The following is a 19,879-nucleotide window of genomic DNA, read 5'->3' on the forward strand; positions in this document are numbered from 1 at the left end:
GAGACATGATAGCTGTTTAATCCATGAATGGTAAACAAGGTTATCAGACAGAATAGAAATGCTTTAGTGCAGCTAGTTGTGCCAGTCCCTATAAGCTTCAGAAGGTTGTTCCCCCAACAGTCTGTCTAATATATTAATGCTGTCAGTAGAGTCTCAGTGAAGCTAACAGTTTTCAGAAACAAGGCTTTCTCCATGCCATAACCAATTCTCCTATTTTGGGATCAATATGTTTTGATAGATTCTCACTTCGGAGCCGGATATTGTGCGAACAGGCATTATCCAAAGTAGTTTACCCAACATGAATCCGCTTTTCCCCCTGTCTCCCACTCACAGTTAGGATAACAAACTGTGATTACGGGCAATTGCTCAGAGCCTGACTGGGCTTCCGGTCAGATGGAAGGGCCTGCTGGCCCCTATTGGGCAGAGAGGCAGGGTATCTCAGCCAGGTCTAAAGCTCTTCCCAGACCCATCCAGACCCCATCCACCTCCACCCAGAACATGTGCCTGTTCCCTGGGCGCCCCACTCCTCAACACCCAGCTGTCAGCCATGCCTAAGGCAGTACCACACCATCCCCACTAGACCTGCGTTGGAGAGACAGGCAAGACAAACACAGAGAAAGGAAAATAATGCAGAACTATTCACACGGACACCCAAATGGAGCAGATAGGGCTGTTTACAGTAATGATCTGGTATTTTAAAAGGACAGTTTTGTTTTAATGTTCTGGAAATTTAAGCTCACTTTGTGGTGACGGTCAGGGGCTAGTTTTTCAGATTCAATTAGTATGCACACTTTGCATGTTTTACAGAAGCAAGTTAGGTAAACATTTAATATATTTCTGAACTATCCTTCTCTTCCCCTCACAAAAGCCATGAGTTGCACAGCAACAAACACAGCCTAAAGACAAATAGCAAGGGGTCTTATTTACTTGAAGTGCTCTGAAGCTGGCAGACCCGTGCCTGTAATAATAAATCAGAAGTACATTTGATGTATGTAGAATAGTTTTTTAATATCATTCCCTTCCATGTATCGCTTTTCAGTGTCAGGGGAAGGGATCTCATTTCATTTCAAGATCAAATGTTCAAGATCAAATGTTCAAAGACTTGTCTATGATTATATGCCACCACAATTCGACGTGAAATTTACATTAAAAAGCGAGATTAAACATATGTCACTTGCCTTGGCGAATAGGCCCCCTTTGTTATTGTCCTTTGTTGGTTCTTCTTTGCTCACTCAAATGACTTATTCCTTATTTAAAGCGAATGACAAAATGTAATTTTGAATGCATTCAAAGGAGTCAACCCGTGTCACTCATTTCTGTTATGATTTGTTATAGTGTTTCAAAGCAAACTAAAATGGTTGTGAATTTTGAAAATGTTCAGTATTTTAAACCTACGGTAACAAGTATTATATAAAACATACTCTGTTTTGTTCACATGACACTGTTGCTAGAACGAAACGTCTCTCCATGCCAGTGACTATTCATTCGTCCCTGGTCTCCTTTGATCAAAGCCGTGGGACAAACAAATCCACGATCAAATTAGATTTTTTTTTTTGGGGGGGGGGGGGGGATTTTTCCCCTGACTTTTAATGCTAGTGTTTACCTTCCAATCTCTCCCAGCCTCTTGGCTTTAAACTCATGCAACATCACATTCCTAAAACTGTGATTATGTCGAAACTGGTGCTCGCTCTCCGCACTGCGCCGGGTTATCTTAGTGACACTGCTGTCACCCAGCAGCACCAAGCCTGGGAGGAGGGTGCCGTGTTCACACCAGTCGACCCCTCCACTCCGGCTTCCGCTCCTTCGCCACAGGCACCCCATGCAAAACAGAAGCAGATAGCTGACAAGTGCCGTTAAAGGTTCGTGGGCTCAGGTTAGTGTGGAGGAGTCAAGCGGAGAAGGATCAGCACCGAGGCCACAGGGCAGCCAGGCATACTACAGGCATACAGGGGCTGAGATGTTCAAGAGCAGTGTTAGGCTGGGCTTGGACACAAAGAAGCCATGCATTCCCCCATGTCCATGCCGTGTATGTAGAGGCACTAGCAGCTATTTTGGGAATGTCATTTTACGAATATAAAATGCTTGTTTCCCCTGATGACATTATGAGAATCATAATGTATCTGTATCTGTATCTGACAAACTGGCAAACTGACAAACTGGTGAACTAATAGATGATATATCAAATGTAATACATATCTGGGTGTCCTAACTCTGGACTAACTCTGCTCTGCATTCTGGTGCTACATTCATCAAACTCGGGTTCAAAGCACTGTGCTACAAAATGTGTTTGTGGCTGTATATTTGCAGAGCTGCTCGCTGTGAAAATACATTTGAACGGCTCCTCTACTGTGCCAAATGTCTTCTAGCGATACTTCAGATAACATATCTTAGCGTCTGTGTCTATGACTGCACCGATTCTACTCTGACTAATATTAGTGAATGCTGACATGAAGTCAGTGATGTACTGTATCTCCCACCAAAGGAGGAAAGTGCTGATATTTATGAAAGCTTGGGGGAACAATTCAACGGCTGATTCTAGGGTATCAGAAGTGTGTTCATTGTGATGAAATATAAACCACTCTGCATCCGTCTGAAAGGAAAATGCACTGCTCTTTTTCAAAGGTTGGAGTTGGATTCCTTTTTCCTGCATGCCAGCAAGCAGCACTGCGTTGTGACTGTCACTCTGGCTGTGGCATGTTTCAAAGCACAGATGTCAGCAGAAAAAAAACAACAGCATTCAACACATTGATTAGAGCACCTCTGTCACTTGAGTGAAATGTGGGTTATATGTGTGATGGCCGTTGATTCCTCTCAGATGAATCTGATAGGAATATCTTCATGTATTTTTATGAATGGTTCCATATCCATTCCATATCCTGAGGCACTCATAAACATATGGATGAAATGTGATATTAATGTAACCTCTCTCTACTATGCATGCTAATACATGAATCACCGTTTACTATGCGTTTTACTATGCATACTAATGTCAATATATTTTTGTAACCCAGTGTATTTCTCTTCAGTCTCTGCTGGTGGCCCAGCAGCTGGCCGGAGGGTCGCCAGGCCTGAACCAGCCCATCCTCATCCCCTTCAACACGGGCGGCCACCTGGGAGGCCAGCAGGGTCTTGTGCTTTCCCTGCCCACCGCCAACATCCAGGGCCTGGTGGCTGCAGCAGCCGCACAGGGCATCATGACGCTTCCCCTACAGAACCTGCAAGGTAAGAGGGCTGCCTCAGCAGATAACCTATAGAGGACAGGGTGGGAGACTACATATACAGTCATTTTGACAATGCATGTATTTTGATGTAATAACAGAAGTTATCTTTTATTTCCGTAAGAGTGCATTGTACTCTCCCTCACCTCTTTTCTCTCCATAAGAGTGCACTCTACTCTCCCCACTCCTCTTTTCTCTCCATAAGAGTGTACTGTATTTTCCCACTCCTCTTTTCTATGCATAAGAGTGCACTGTACTCTCCCCTCTCCTCTTTTCTCTCTATAAGAGTGCACTGTACTCTCCCTCTCCTCTTTTCTCTCCATAAGAGTGCACTGTACTCTCCCCTCTCCTCTTTTCTCTCCATAAGAGTGCACTGTACTCTCCCTCTCCTCTTTTCTCTCCATAAGAGTGCACTGTACTCTCCCTCTCCTCTTTTCTCTGCATAAGAGTGCACTGTACTCTCCCTCTCCTCTTTTCTCTCCATAAGAGTGCACTGTACTCTCCCTCTCCTCTTTTCTCTCCATAAGAGTGCACTGTACTCTCCCTCTCCTCTTTTCTCTGCATAAGAGTGCACTGTACTCTCCCCTCTCCTCTTTTCTCTGCATAAGAGTGCACTGTACTCTCCCCTCTCCTCTTTTCTCTGCATAAGAGTGCACTGTACTCTCCCTCTCCTCTTTTCTCTCCATAAGAGTGCACTGTACTCTCCCTCTCCTCTTTTCTCTGCATAAGAGTGCACTGTACTCTCCCCTCTCCTCTTTTCTCTGCATAAGAGTGCACTGTACTCTCCCCTCTCCTCTTTTCTCTGCATAAGAGTGCACTGTACTCTCCCCTCTCCTCTTTTCTCTGCATAAGAGTGCACTGTACTCTCCCCTCTCCTCTTTTCTCTGCATAAGAGTGCACTGTACTCTCCCCTCTCCTCTTTTCTCTGCATAAGAGTGCACTGTACTCTCCCCTCTCCTCTTTTCTCTCCATAAGAGTGCACTGTACTCTCCCCTCTTCTATTTCCTCTCTTTTTCACCTCATCCATGGCTGTTCTTATCCTCGCCTTTTAAACTTTAGTGTGCAAGTGTTTTCTTTTGATCATAGTTGTAAATGGTTTCCACTTTCATGTTTAAAACATTGTCTCTTTTATACCATTAGATTGAGGGATGGATGGGGAAACCATCAGTCATGAATGTTGGATGAGAGGGGCCTCGCTAATGTAAAAAGATGCCAGGCTGCATGTAAAGCAGTGTGTTTTTTGGTGGAGATTACAATAATGCCAGGGCAGCCCAAAGTGCAGAGAAAGGAGTCCTCCCTTTCCCCTCATGTGAGGAAATGGATGGACGGATGGATTGAGTGAGGAAATGTGAAGGAAGGTAGAAGCCCTAATGGACACAAGCATGCATAAATAACAACGTGCATCATCGCTACGGGGTGAGCTTTTAATAAACCCCACATATATCTAGCCACTGAAACCCCTCCAATGTATCCTGGAGCAAGGGGCGATAAGGGGCCCAAAAGGCTGTCTGTCTGTCTGTCTCACATTTCAACAACTTCTCATACTGTATGTGGGACAAGCCAGAGGAAGTAAAAACCGACTGACAAACACATTGTCATAATGTTGAAGGCACAAAACCAACACCTCTCAATCATCATTTTTATAACAGATGGTTTGGTCCTCAATCACTTGCTATACTTCATCATCCGTTGGGTACAAAGTTAAACAATGAAATGCCTCCATGGCAGTTTAATTTTAAGCGTACAGAAGCATTGACAGACTGGCTGTTCCCACATCCTCCTCCCATCCTATCTGAGGGGGACGCAGTGAAGGGACCTCCGTGAAGAGAAAGTGACACGAGTCAGGAGTGAAGCTAAATGTCTTGACTGTGTCCGAGGCCCTCTGGCCACGCGCCGCTCCTCCACTCTCCCCTGTCAGAGCGCATCAGGGCCCTGCTAAATGAGGCCTGCTGGCACAGCACCTCTGTAAGGCGGCCCCAGCCTGCCCCTGCCCTCGCCCCTCGCCCTTTCACCTCGCTACTCACGCCAGTCCCCATCAACACTGATTAATCACACGTTCAATGCAGTCATTGCCCCTTTTGAGCTCAGAGCCAGCAGCCAGCTCATTTCACGACCTCAGGAGCAAGTGTGTTTTACAGGCCTGCTGCACTGCACTGTGTAACACTGATCTGCTGGTTAATTAGCACCAGATCAGACACATACAGCTGTTAGCCTACAGTAATGAGACTGCAGGAAGACCTTTGACTCTATTTAAATCTACTGACATGGCTATTGATCAGCTAATAGCTGTTTGTCTTTGGGAGGGTGAGGGATTCTTCACTGTACATGTTTAGTATAGCTACTATAGCTAGTTAACCCAGGATGGATTCCACTTTTGGAGTCCACCTTTTCATAGGCTTTAACAGAACCCCAAATGTAGTGCTAAAAAGTATGCATTTTCTTTCAGCACTCACTGGCTAATTCATCCGATTGTTCGCCCCTATCAGCTTTAGTTTTTGACAAGGTGCTAAACATTCTTACAAATGAGATAAGCAGGGAAATGTGAGAACCAAGAGATTCCCGCTAAGCATCTTTGATCACTTACCTCTTGTTAAACACCCCTGGCTTTTACCTTGTCTAAGATCCTTCTAGAGCAGAGATGGGCAACTGTTGGCCCGCGGGCCCGCGGCCCCCCATTTTTAGGCCCACAGACCAATTTCACCTTCCCCCCAAATGTTTTCAATGTTAAAATTGTATTTTTACAAATTGACTTAGTCAGGGTCTCAACTTACTGTTGAGAGTTAGAATAATAGAATACACAAGGTGCAATTACGAAATTTGGTTTGGCATCAGCAGTCACTCAATTGGCCCATTTTTTATTTTATTGGTAAGTCAATCAAGTGTTTTATCTTCGCTGTCCACTAAAATGTTTTGCTTGCAAGGTGTTTGCATGATCAGTTCCGTTATTTTGTGGCCCCCACCCCATCAAAGTTGCCCATCCCTGAGAGAGAGAGAGAGAGAGAGAGAGAGAGGTGTGTGTACAGGCTGGAGAGTTGTGAGAGTGAGGCAGAGTGATGAATAACCATCATTGTAATGGGGTTGTGCAGTAAAGTTGGAACTGTTGCTTAAATAAAACGGAGCAGCAGCATCTTGTCGCGGAAACGGTAAACACAGCAGCACCCTGTGTAACTTGTTACTTGTCAGAATGATTTATGCCAGGAAGCATTCTGTACAAACAAATTCCCATTGAAACTAAACAAGGGAGAAAGTATATTTTTTTGATAGTGGACACTGTTTTAGCTGCAAACTAGGTTACGGTCATGCTGTTTGTACAATTATGTGATGATGCATTTATTTATTAATTGGCTCATTAACATAATTGGTTGTTACTTCATTACTATATTACTGTTGTATATTGTAAGTCATTAGATATGTAAAAAAAAAACACAGTTGCACAAAAAGTAACTAAATATAAGATTCTAGGAGAGATAGATTACACACATTAATACCCTGACATTATTTATATTGGATTTTCAATATAACTTTATTGCACATATGGCCTACAGTAACTGGCCATGCAAGATAGCTTTCCTTGTATTGTAAGTTGTAAAGTATCAAAGAAGCAGAAATGTAATGCTCAGTGGAGGGAAATGAATGAAACATCATTTGTCTGCGTATTTTCTCTAGGACTCACTCGACAGTACTCAATTCCACTGAACAAACCCATTTCTTGTAAGTGTATCTCGTTCATATTTGCTCTCAGCACAAACTCCACGGTGCACATGACATCAGAGACAGCAGTTCTAACGGTGAAGTGATAGCATTGTTCCCCTGCATTAGTCCAGAGGAAACACGAAAACATCACTCAGGGATCCAGATAGATAAACCCTGTGTGTCTCACTCACCTAGCTCTAGCCTAATGAGAAGCCATGTCAGTAGCAATCAAAGACATGTCTCCTCCCTGGTTTGATGAAAACGCTCAAACGCAATCGGTGGCGTTCTCATGTTGTGAGTGGGTGTTAACATGATACAAATTATGGAAATCACTCCTCTCATTACAGCACCAAAGGGTGGGCTCCTGGGGGGTAAATTCGCTAGTCCATGTCTGACTCCATCTTTTCCGACTGAGCTGACTGTTGGGTGTACGCCACCGCTCCTTTAAGAGGTTAGCTCGCCACAGCTCCCAGAAACCCTGGGATTTAAAGGAAATACCTGTCTATGCCCTTCCTTACTCCATTCCACCATTGGCACAGTTGGCGCATTTCAAACATGTCGTTCAGCTTCATTTGTACAGTACGTCATGTGTCTGTGTGTGCGTGCGTGCACTTTGCAGCAAATAAAAATCTCTGCCACGTTAAAATTAAAATAATAAGAATACTTACAATAACTACAACAGATTGTTGTTTGTAAAAAATCCTAGCAATGAGTACATCAAGATGGAGTATTTTTATGTCAGAGAGACTTCTGAGGCTTTATTACTCCCATAATTCTCCTAGATCAACACCCCTATCTATTCCGTTCTCAATACAATAGAACCTATCCCAGCCCCTCTCCCTTCTCCTGTTTATTTTGAAGTGTTTTCCACCAGTATGTATTCCACGTCGTTCCTTTAATGATTCAACTTTGCTGTTGTTGTAAGATGACTTGCAAGGGAGAGAGTGACATTAAATAAATAACAGTGATAAAATGTAGACCTCATACATTTCAAAGCTAATGCAACTAGCAATGCCATAGGAGCAGCTGCACACACTGTCCTGGAGCGATAATTTGATTGATTTGTTGTGACAGCAGCCAAATAATTGAGAGCGAGAGGTGCTGTTGGCGATAAAGAGCAGGCTGAGGCAGGTTTGCCCAGGCAATCCCAGCAGATATGGCGCCTGGGTTCTCATCTCTGCCATTGATATCAGCTACCACTGGTTTATTGTTTGTCTTCAGTAAGCAGCTTGGAAACGTAAAGGGGCGACTGCTTATGTGACAGTTCGGGGAAAGAAAATAACTCACCAATCAGAATGTACCACAGCAGCGTACAAAAAGGTTAGAACCAAACCCCCTCGTATTCACTTAAGCAGGCACACACCCATCCCTTGACACTTACTATTTAAACCTAGGTGTTCTTTTTTGAAGCGAAGGTATAATTCAATTTCACCTTCGAATTTGACATCATCTCAAAACGTTTGTTATCAATTTACGGTGGAAATGTAACACCGCGATTGAGATCAAATAAGAACTGAAAAACATAAGCATGAACAAAACTCACTTTTTGAGATATGTACACGTGGAACACCCTTTATCCTTTGTTCTGTATTCATGTGGCCTATTATGTGTTATGAAATTGCCATGACCTGGCATATTCTCCTATATTTACTGGTCATAACATTGACCTGCTAAATCTCAGCTCCTCCACCTGCTGTTATTTGTTTTGGAGATGGTGGCATTGTCACTCTGGTTAAACTGCTGTAGCCTTTGCTCTCAGCCCTAACTCCACGGTGCGCATGACACCAGAGACCCCAGTTCTAATGGTGAGGTGATAGCATTGTTCCCCTGCATTCGTCCAGAGGAAACACGAAAACATCACTCAGGGATCCCGATAGATAAACCCCGTGTGTCTCACTCACCTAGCTCTAGCCTAATGAGAAGCCATGTCAGTAGCAATCAAAGACATGTCTCTGTTGGGAAATTATCCCAACAGAGAAAAATGTCCTCGTTTGCTACCTATATCTCCCCAATAGAATCCCCATACTTTAACGATGACAGCTTATCCATCATAGAGGGGGAGATCAACAGGCCCAGGGACATGTACTAGTCTGTGGCGACCTAAATGCCAGAACTGGACAAGAACCTGACACCCTCAGCACACATGCGGACAAACACCTACCTGGAGGTGGCAGCACTCCCTCCCCCATATGCCTCCCTAGAAACAACTACGACAACATAACCAACAAAAACGGGTCACAACTCCTGCAGCTCTGTCGCACGCTGGGTATGTACATAGTCAATGGTAGGCTTCGAGGGGACTCCTATGGTAGGTACACCAATAGCTCTTCTCTTGGCAGTAGTACTGTAGACTACTTTACCACTGACCTCAACCCAGAGTCTCTTAGAGCGTTCACAGTCAGTCCACTGACACCCCTATCAGATCACAGCAAAATCACACTCTACTTGGAACAGAGCTATACTCAATCATGAGGCATCAAAGCCAAAATAACTGAATAATATTAAGAAACGCTATAGATAGAAGGATAGTGTGGAAATCTACCAAAAAACAATTAGGCAACAACAAATTCAATCCCTTCTAGACAATTTCCTGGACAAAATGTTTCACTGTAATAGTGAAGGTGTAAACTTGGCAATAGAAAACCTAAACAGTATATTTGACCTCTCAGCTTCCCTATCAAATCTAAACATTTCAAGCAGACAACCTAAGAAAATGAACAACAATGACAAATGGTTTAATGAAGAATACAAAAACCTAAGAAAGAAATTGAGAAACCTATCCAACCCAAAACATAGAGACCCAGAAAACCTGAGCCTACACCTTCACTATGGTGAATCACTAAAACAATACAGAAATACACTACAGAAAAAGAAGGAACAGCACTTCAGAAATCAGCTCAACGTAATTGAAGAATCCATAGAATCTAACCACTTCTAGGAAAATTGGGGGAAAAAACAACAACACGAAGAGGTATCTATCCAAAATGGAGATGTGTGGATAATCCACTTCTCCAATCTTTTTGGCTCTATAACAAAGAACAAACAGCAAAAACATGTACATGATCAAATAAAAATCTTAGAACCAACTATTAAAGACCACCAGAACCCACTGGATTCTCCATTACATTGAATGAACCACAATACAGAATACAAACCCTCCAACCCAAAAAGGCCTGTGAGGTTGATGATATCCTAAATTAAATGATAAAATAAACAGACCACAAATTCCAATTGGCTAAACTTAAACTCTTTAACATCATCCTTAGCTCTGGCATCTTCCCCAATATTTGGAACCAAGGACTGATCACCCCAATCCACAAAAGTGGAGACAAATTTGACCCCAATAACTACCGGGGCATATGCATCAACAGCAACTTTTGGAAACTCCTCTGCATTATCATTAACATCAGACTCGTGCATTTCGTCAGCGAAAACAATGTACTGAGCAAATGCCAAATTGGCTTTTTACCACATATTCACCCTGCACACCCTAACTGACAAACAAACAAACCAAAACAAAGGCAAAGTGTTCTTATGCTTTGTTGATTTAAAAAAATGTTTGACTCAATTTGGCATGAGGGTCTGCTATGCAAATTGATGTAAAGTGATGTTGGGGGAGCACCCGGCATCACCCTACTAGAATCTGAAATCAAATGTCTACTGTTTGTTGATGATCTGGTGCTTCTGTCCCCAACCAAGGAGGGCCTGGAGCGGCACCTACAGTTGAAGTCAGAAGTTTACATACACCTTAGCCAAATACATTTAAACTCAGTTTTTCACAATTCCTGACATTTAATCTTAGTGATTATTCCCTGTCTTAGGTCAGTTAGGATCACCACTTTATTTTAAGAATGTGAAATGTCAGAATAATAGTAGAGAGAATGATTTATTTCAGCTTTTATTTCTTTCATCACATTCCCAGTGGGTCAGAAGTTTACATACACTCAATTAGTATTTAGTAGCATTGCCTTTAAATTGTTTAACTTGGGTCAAACGTTTTGGGTAGCCTTCCACAAGCTTCCCACAATAAGTTGGGTGAATTTTGGCCCATTCCTCCTGACAGAGCTGGTGTAACTGAGTCAGGTTTGTAGGCCTCCTTGCTCGCACACACTTTTTCAGTTCTGCCCACAAATTGTCTATAGGATTGAGGTCGGGGCTTTGTGATGGCCACTCCAATTCCTTGACTTTGTTGTCCTTAAGCCATTTTTTCCACAACTTTGGAAGTGTGCTTGGGGTCATTGTCCATTTGGAAGACCCATTTGTGACCAAGCTTTAACTTCCTGACTGATGTCTTGAGATGTTGCCTCAATATATTCACAATTTTCCTTTCCTCATGATGCCATCTTTTTTTGTGAAGTGCACCAGTCCCTGCTGCAGCAAAGCACCCCCACAACATGATGCTGCCACCCCCATGCTTCACGGATGGGATGGTGTTCTTCGGCTTGCAAGCCTCCCCCTTTTTCCTCCAAACATTACGATGGTCATTATGGCCAAACAGTTCTATTTTTTATTTCATCAGTCTCGAGGATATTTCTCCAACAAGTATGATTTTTGTCCCCATGTGTAGTTGCAAACCGTAGTCTGGCTTTTTTATGGCGGTTTTGGAGCAGTGGCTTCTTCCTTGCTGAGCGGCCTTTCAGGTTATGTTGATATAGGACTAGTTTTACTGTGAATATAGATACTTTTGTTTCCTCCAGCATTTTCACAAGGTCCTTCACTGTTGTTCTGGGATTGATTTGTACTTTTCACACCAAACGGCTGCATGGTCCCATGGTGTTTATACTTGCGTACTATTGTTTGTACAGATGAACGTGGTTCCTTCAGGCATTTGGAAATTGCTCCCAAGAATTAACCAGAATTGTGGTGGTCTACAATTTTCTTTCTGAGGTCTTGGCTGATTTATTTTGATTTTCCCATGATGTCAACCAAAGAGGCATTGCGTTTGAAGGTAGGCCTTGAAATACATCCACAGGTACACCTCCAATTGAGTCAAATGAATTAGCCTATCAGAAGCTTCTAAAGCCATGACATCATTTTCTGGAATTTTCCAAGCTGTTTAAAGGCACAGTCAACTTAGTGTATGTAAACTTCTGGCCAACTGGAATTGTGATACAGTGAATTATAAGTGAAATAATCTGTCTGTAAACAATTGTTGGACAGATTACTTGTGTCATGCACAAAGTAGATGTCCTATCCAACTTGCCAAAACTATAGTTTGTTAACAAGAAAATTGTGGAGTGGTTGAAAAACAAGTTTGCATGACTCCAACCTAAGTGTATGTAAACTTCCGACTTCAGGTGTATATTTTCTGCACAGATTCTGTTAGACCTGGGCCCTGACAGTAAATCTCTGTAAGACAAAAATAGTGGTGTTCCAAAAAAGCCAGGACCATGAATACAAATTCCATCTAGACACCTGTCACGAGAATTTTGCTATCTCAATGGTTGAACTCAACTATCACTCAAGCTTTGTCTATTTCCCAGAGGTCGTAAATCTCCGGTTAATAAAGAATTAGACAAAGTGTCAGATTCTGCAATAGATCAGTCCTTTATTCAGAGAGTGCTCTGTCTTCAAAATGAGAACACAATCTTTTTATAGCACACACACACACAAATGAACTCACATCAGTAGAAACTCCACCTCTCTTTAGGTGGGCTGTATTTTTACAAAGTTCACATACATTGTTTATCACCCTTCTGCAACATGTTTTATCATCTTCTGCAAGCCTAGCCATTTCTAACAGTTTTCTCCTCCCTCCTCCCTAGGGTGGGGAGGCCTCTTTCCAGTTAATAGTTTCACAATTATCACAAGTCGACAGTTCAGTTGTCCTTGAATGTCTCAACTATACCCAGCTCATATTGCGAAATAGTAACACAATGGCCTAGTCACACACATTATTGAATTATGACTCTTAACACATTTCATACAATTATATGGTTTCAGGGTGGAATACTTTAGTCATTATCTTAAACATACAAATTATTCTATCAATCCACCCTTTGACTAAATATTACATCTTGATTGCATCTTAAAAAATCACATCACACCCATAAATGTATGTACAAGGTCTATTTCACCTCACCTGGGTATAGTTCTATTTCTACTTCCAGTTATAACTCTTCCTTTTGAGATTTTCACTATAACCTTCACACATAATTTTTTTAAATGTTTTATTTCACCTTTATTTAACCAGGTAGGCAAGTTGAGAACAAGTTCTCATTTACAATTGCGACCTGGCCAAGATAAAGCAAAGCAGTTTGACACATACAACAACACATGGAGTAAAACAAACATACAATCAATAATACAGTAGAAAAATAAATCTATATACAATGTGAGCAAATGAGGTGAGATAAGGGAGGTAAAGGCAAAAAAGGCCATGGTGGCAAAGTAAATACAATATAGCAAGTAAAACACTGGAATGGTAGATTTACAGTGGAAGAAAGTGCAAAGTAGAAATAGAAATAATGGGGTGCAAAGGAGCAAAATAAATAAATACAGTAGGGGAAGAGGTAGTTGTATGGGCTAAATTATAGATGGGCTATGTACAGGTGCAGTGATCTGTGAGCTGCTCTGACAGCTAGTGCTTAAAGCTAGTGAGGGAGATAAGTGTTTCCAGTTTCAGGGATTTTTGTAGTTCGTTCCAGTCATTGGCAGCAGAAAACTGGAAGGAGAGATGGCCAAAGGAGGAATTGGCTTTGGGGGTGACCAGAGAGATATACCTGCTGGAGCGCGTGCTACAGGTGGGTGCTGCTATGGTGACCAGTGAGCTGAGATAAGGGGGACTTTACCTAGCAGGGTCTTTTAGATGACCTGGAGCCAGTGGGTTTGGCGACGAGTATGAAGCGAGGGCCAGCCAACGAGAGCGTACAGGTCGCAGTGGTGGGTAGTATATGGGGCTTTGGTGACAAAACGGATGGCACTGTGATAGAATGCATCCAGTTTATTGAGTAGGGTATTGGAGGCTATTTTGTAAATGACATCGCCAAAGTCGAGGATCGGTAGGATGGTCAGTTTTACGAGGGTATGTTTGGCAGCATGAGTGAAGGTTGCTTTGTTGCGAAATAGGAAGCCAATTATAGATTTAACTTTGGATTGGAGATGTTTGATGTGAGTCTGGAAGGAGAGCTTACAGTCTAACCAGACACCTAGGTATTTGTAGTTGTCCACATATTCTAAGTCAGAACCGTCCAGAGTAGTGATGCTGGACGGGCGGGCAGGTGAAGGCAGCGATCGGTTGAAGAGCATGGATTTAGTTTTACTTGTATTTAAGAGCAGTTGGAGGCCACGGAAGGAGAGTTGTATGGCATTGAAGCTCGTCTGGAGGGTTGTTAACACAGTGTCCAAAGAAGGGCCAGAAGTATAGAGAATGGTGTCGTCTGCGTAGAGGTGGATCAGAGACTCACCAGCAGCAAGAGCGACATCATTGATGTATACAGAGAAAAGAGTTGGCCCAAGAATTGAACCCTGTGGCACGCCCATAGAGACTACCAGAGGCACGGACAACAGGCCATCCGATTTGACACATTGAACTCTATCAGAGAAGTAGTTGGTGAACCAGGCGAGGCAATCATTTGAGAAACCAAGGCTATTGAGTCTGCCGATGAGGATGTGGTGATTGACAGTCGAAAGCCTTGGCCAGGTCAATGAATACAGCAGCACAGTATTGTTTCTTATCGATGGCGGTTACGATATCGTTTAGGACCTTGAGCATGGCTGAGGTGCACCCATGACCAGCTCTGAAACCACATTGCATAGCGGAGAAGGTGCGGTGGGATTCAAAATGGTCTGTAATCTGTTTGTTGGCTTTCGAAGACCTTAGAAAGGCAGGGTAGGATAGATATAGGTCTGTAGCAGTTTAGGTCAAGAGTGTCCCCTCCTTTGAAGAGGGGGATGACAGCAGCTGCTTTCCAATCTTTTGGAATCTCAGACGACACGAAAGAGAGGTTGAACAGGCTAGTAATAGGGGTTGCAACAATTTCGGCAGATCATTTTAGAAAGAAAGGGTCCAGATTGTCTAGCCCGGCTGATTTGTAGGGGTCCAGATTTTGCAGCTCTTTCAGAACATCAGCTGACTGGATTTGGGAGAAGGAGAAATGAGGAAGGCTTGGGCGAGTAGCTGTGGGGGGTGCAGTGCTGTTGACCGCGGTAGGGGTAGTCAGGTGGAAAGCATGGCCAGTTGTAGAAAAATGCTTATTGAAATTCTCAATTATAGTGGATTTATCAGAGGTGACAGAGTTTCCTATCCTCAGTGCAGTGGGCAGCTGGGAGGAGGTGTTCTTATTCTCCATGGACTTTACAGTGTCCCAGAACTTTTTTGAGTTTGTGTTGCAGGAAGCAAATTTCTGCTTGAAAAAGCTAGCCTTGGCTTTTCTAACTGCCTGTGTATATTGGTTTCTAACTTCCCTGAAAAGTTGCATATCACGAGGGCTGTTCGATGCTAATGCAGAACGTCACAGGATGTTTTTGTGTTGGTTAAGGGCTGTCAGGTCTGGAGAGAACCAAGGGCTATATCTGTTCCTGGTTCTACATTTCTTGAATGGGGCATGCTTATTTAAGATGGTGAGGAAGGCATTTAAAAAAAATAACCAGGCATCCTCTACTGACGGGATGAGGTCAATATCCTTCCAGGATACCCAGGCCAGGTCGATTATAAAGGCTTGCTCACTGAAATGTTTCAGGGAGCGTTTGACAGTGATGAGTGGAGGTCGTTTGACCGCTGACCCATTACGGATGCAGGCAATGAGTCAGTGATCACTGAGATCTTGGTTGAAAACAGCAGAGGTGTATTTAGAGGGCAAGTTGGTTAGGATAATATCTATGAGGGTGAACTAAGAAAAGTTTTATCTAATTGTGGGTCATCAGGGTTGAATTGGTCAGCATCATTCACCATTCCAGGAGGCATGTAGCGATCATCCCACTGGTCTGAGTCAGGTATGGGCCTATACCTCACCATCTGCTGGGTCACATCATTCTCAAACACCTTGCTCACCAACCCTCGGACACAAGGAATAAAACAAAAACCACATAATACGAGCATACCCATACAAACAATAGCAGCCCCCAAGATGGTAGCTACTATGGTTTTCCATTTGCCAAACATTTCATCAAATCACCCTGTCACAGATGTATTAACCCCTGAGTTCTCAGCCCATTCTTCACTTAGAACCGTTAACCCTGCTAGAGCTCTTGTAACTGTCCCATCTGGTGATGTGTTCTTAGGAATAAACGTACAACAATGACCCCCCACTATTCTACAAACCCCGCCCTTTTCTGCCAATAACATATCTAGAGCCAACCTATTCTGCCAAGTCATGAGGGAGGTGGCGAATAGATGAGTCGAGAGCCCCCTTGCTGCATCCCTAGTCTGATTAACAAATCTTTGTTGGTTATAATAGATATAGTTTATCCAATCCACATTCTTATTTATCGTAACCCACCAAAAGAAAGTAGTAGTGAATCCTTCACCTATTTGAGTCAACGCCTTGTATTCATCGGGTAGTCCCTAAGTCTAAGACGCAGGAAAACATTACCTGTGGCATCGGGGCCGTTAACATAGTTGGTCGCCCCTTAGAACATGCATAACAATTGGTTTGGCCCAGGGCCATCTGGTATTCCTTCTACCTCCCCTTGGTTCCTTTCTTGGAGAAGGAAATCCTTCACATCGGGTAGACTAGTAGAATCAAAGCAATGTCCACCTGAATGATCAACTCGACTTGGTCCTAATAATGGATTTACTACGGGGTATTTCACTATGGTGTCCGTCAATTGAAATGGGAGGCAGGTATCCTTGCCATACACATCAGCGCATGCCATATACTTCATTTGTATGTCTCTCCTAGTTACATTTTGTATAGTTACTACTATTCCCAACATACATGAAGGAATGTCCTTATTCCGTTCAACACCCCACCGTGCACTCCATTTCCAGATATTAGTCTCATATTCCCTGCCCCATGTGTGTTTAAACACCTGGGACCAGGAACACGTGGACATAGTTGGTTGACACAGGTATAAGGGGGTGTTGTCGTCAGTTATCTCCTTATAACAGTAACCCCACCCGTTAGTCATATTTAGTACCCTTATCTTAAATCTCACGTTTTGTCCTTCTCTAACCCCTATTTTATATGTCCCTCTTCCTTGCCTGTCCTTATTTTGAGTAGTTTGTCTTTTGCTTCTCAACAATGGTAGAGATTCGGTACGATTTATGCCGACTGGCGGTGGATCTGGATGTATTAGGAAGTTTATTAGTACTATGATGCAGCTTAGGGTCCCCCATATTCACAAAAACCACCAACCCCCTCCTGCCTGTAGCCTATAAAATTTAAGAAAAACTCATTTACCAAATCAATCACAGAGAAATATCTACTATCTAATTTTACCAAATTTAGGAGAGTACTGGAATCAGGGACGCAAGAAACTCTTAAAATAATACTTCTATTTACTCCTTATAAGTCCAGCAATATTTTCTATCCCACAAAGGGTGGAGCCTTTCGGATTAAAAACATCGACAAGTTTCAAAAAACATCTTCTCCTCCAATAATAACATCGTTATCCATTATTTAATTAAACATAGGTATAATCCTTGCTATTACTTCTGGTTTCAATAAATACTGCCTTCAATAAGGTCAATAAAATAATTTAAGAGTAACAGTTACAAATAAAACTCCTTTAATAAATCCCACATCTGTCACTCCTTTTAACCATAACATCTCCGGTATCCCTGTGTCTAGCTCTAAACTTTCTCTCTGCTCTCGTTGTCTCTGTCTCTCTCTCTATCTTGCTCTCTCTGTCTCTCTCTATCTTGCTCTCTCTGTCTCTCTCTATCTTGCTCTCTCTGTCTCTATCTTGCTCTCTCTGTCTCTATCTATCTTGCTCTCTCTATCTTGCTCTCTCTGTCTCTATCTTGCTCTCTCTGTCTCTATCTTGCTCTCTCTATCTTGCTCTCTCTGTCTCTCTCTATCTTTTATCACTTTCTTCTTCTTTCTTTACTCTTGCCTTCTTGCCTTCTTTTCCGGGCATCAGACAGCCACACCCTGGCTGTATCTAACCCTCAACCTGCTGTTTCCCTTGATTATCTACACACGTCTTATGTATCTGCTTTATCATAGTTTCTAGTTTATCTACATCTAGGCGCCCTTCAAAACCATACTTCTTCCTCCGCTTAGGTACAGTTTACATGCACTTCTATTTAAACATAGATTTCAATTTGTCTACGTCTTGACGTCCTTCAAACTCATACTTCTTTCGCCACTTAGGTCCATAATATATGTTCCTTTTATCCTTAGACTCCATATACCTTTCATCCACGGTTAATCCCGGGACATCCTTTGAGGATTTACCACTCCTGTTATTCAATTACTTTCCTTGTTATTATGTGTATTCTCACAATCTATGTGTGTGCTCTTACTGTTATTATACTTAATCTCACAATCTATGTGTGTGCTCTTACTGTTATTATACTTAATCTCACAATCTATGTGTGTGCTCTTACTGTTATTATACTTAATCTCACAATCTATGTGTGTGCTCTTACTGTTATTATACTTAATCTTACAATCTATGTGTGTGCTCTTACTGTTATTATACTTAATCTCACAATCTATGTGTGTGCTCTTACTGTTATTATACTTAATCTCACAATCTATGTGTGTGCTCTTACTGTTATTATACTTAATCTCACAATCTATGTGTGTGCTCTTACTGTTATTATACTTAATCTTACAATCTATGTGTGTGCTCTTACTGTTATTATACTTAATCTCACAATCTATGTGTGTGCTCTTACTGTTATTATACTTAATCTCACAATCTATGTGTGTGCTCTTACTGTTATTATACTTAATCTCACAATCTATGTGTGTGCTCTTACTGTTATTATACTTAATCTCACAATCTATGTGTGTGCTCTTACTGTTATTATACTTAATCTCACAATCTATGTGTGTGCTCTTATTCCCATATATTTTTATTAGTCCCAGACTACTTCCCATATATTTTCAATAGTCCCAGACTACTTCCAATATATTTTTATTAGTCCCAGACTACTTCCCATATATTTTCAATAGTCCCAGACTACTTCCAATATATTTTTATTAGTCCCAGACTACTTCCCATATATTTTCAATAGTCCCAGACTTCTTCCCATATATTTTCAATAGTCCCAGACTACTTCCAATATATTTTTATTAGTCCCAGACTACTTCCCATATACTTTTAATAGTCCCAGACTTCTTCCCATATATTTTCAATAGTCCCAGACTACTTCCCATATATTTTCAATAGTCCCAGACTTCTTCCCATATATTTTCAATAGTCCCAGACTACTTCCCATATATTTTCAATAGTCCCAGACTTCTTCCCATTTCCCATATATTTTGAATAGTCCCAGACTACTTCCCATATATTTTGAATAGTCCCAGACTACTTCCCATATATTTTCAATAGTCCCAGACTTCTTCCCATATATTTTGAATAGTCCCAGACTTCTTCCCATATATTTTCAATAGTCCCAGACTACTTCCCATATATTTTGAATAGTCCCAGACTACTTCCCATATATTTTCAATAGTCCCAGACTTCTTCCCATATATTTTTATTAGTCCCAGACTACTTCCCATGTATTTTTATTAGACCCAGACTACTTCCCATATATTTTGAATAGTCCCAGACTTCTTCCCATATATTTTTATTAGTCCCAGACTACTTCCCATATATTTGTATTAGTCCCAGACTACTTCCAATATATTTTTATTAGTCCCAGACTACTTCCCATATATTTTTATTAGTCCCAGACTACTTCCCATATATTTTTATTAGTCCCAGACTACTTCCCATATATTTTTATTAGTCCCAGACTACTTCCCATATATTTTGAATAGTCCCAGACTACTTCCCATATATTTTTACTAGTCCCAGACTACTTCCCATATACCTCTAATAGTCCCAGACTATTTCAATACGGGGTA

At 41.9% G+C, this 19,879-nt stretch overlaps 1 protein-coding gene and 1 long non-coding RNA gene across 2 annotated transcripts in view; one reads left to right on the plus strand and one right to left on the minus strand.

Moving 5' to 3' along the window:
* Positions 1 to 19,879, plus strand: part of LOC115154672 (POU domain, class 6, transcription factor 2-like) — a 125,149-nt gene that overhangs the window by 22,132 nt on the left and 83,138 nt on the right. Inside the window, exon 4 of the mRNA XM_029701147.1 lies at positions 3,027 to 3,222. Coding sequence (XP_029557007.1) covers positions 3,027 to 3,222 — 196 coding nt within the window. The remainder of the gene's footprint in view (positions 1 to 3,026; positions 3,223 to 19,879) is intronic.
* Positions 17,885 to 19,735, minus strand: LOC115154685 (uncharacterized). The gene is made up of 2 exons (XR_003867922.1): positions 19,680 to 19,735; positions 17,885 to 18,824 (listed from the first exon to the last, which is right to left on the minus strand). It is a non-coding gene; the product is annotated as an uncharacterized LOC115154685 (long non-coding RNA).

Source organism: Salmo trutta, chromosome 2 (assembly GCF_901001165.1).
Source record: "Salmo trutta chromosome 2, fSalTru1.1, whole genome shotgun sequence".
Classification (NCBI taxonomy): domain Eukaryota; kingdom Metazoa; phylum Chordata; class Actinopteri; order Salmoniformes; family Salmonidae; genus Salmo; species Salmo trutta.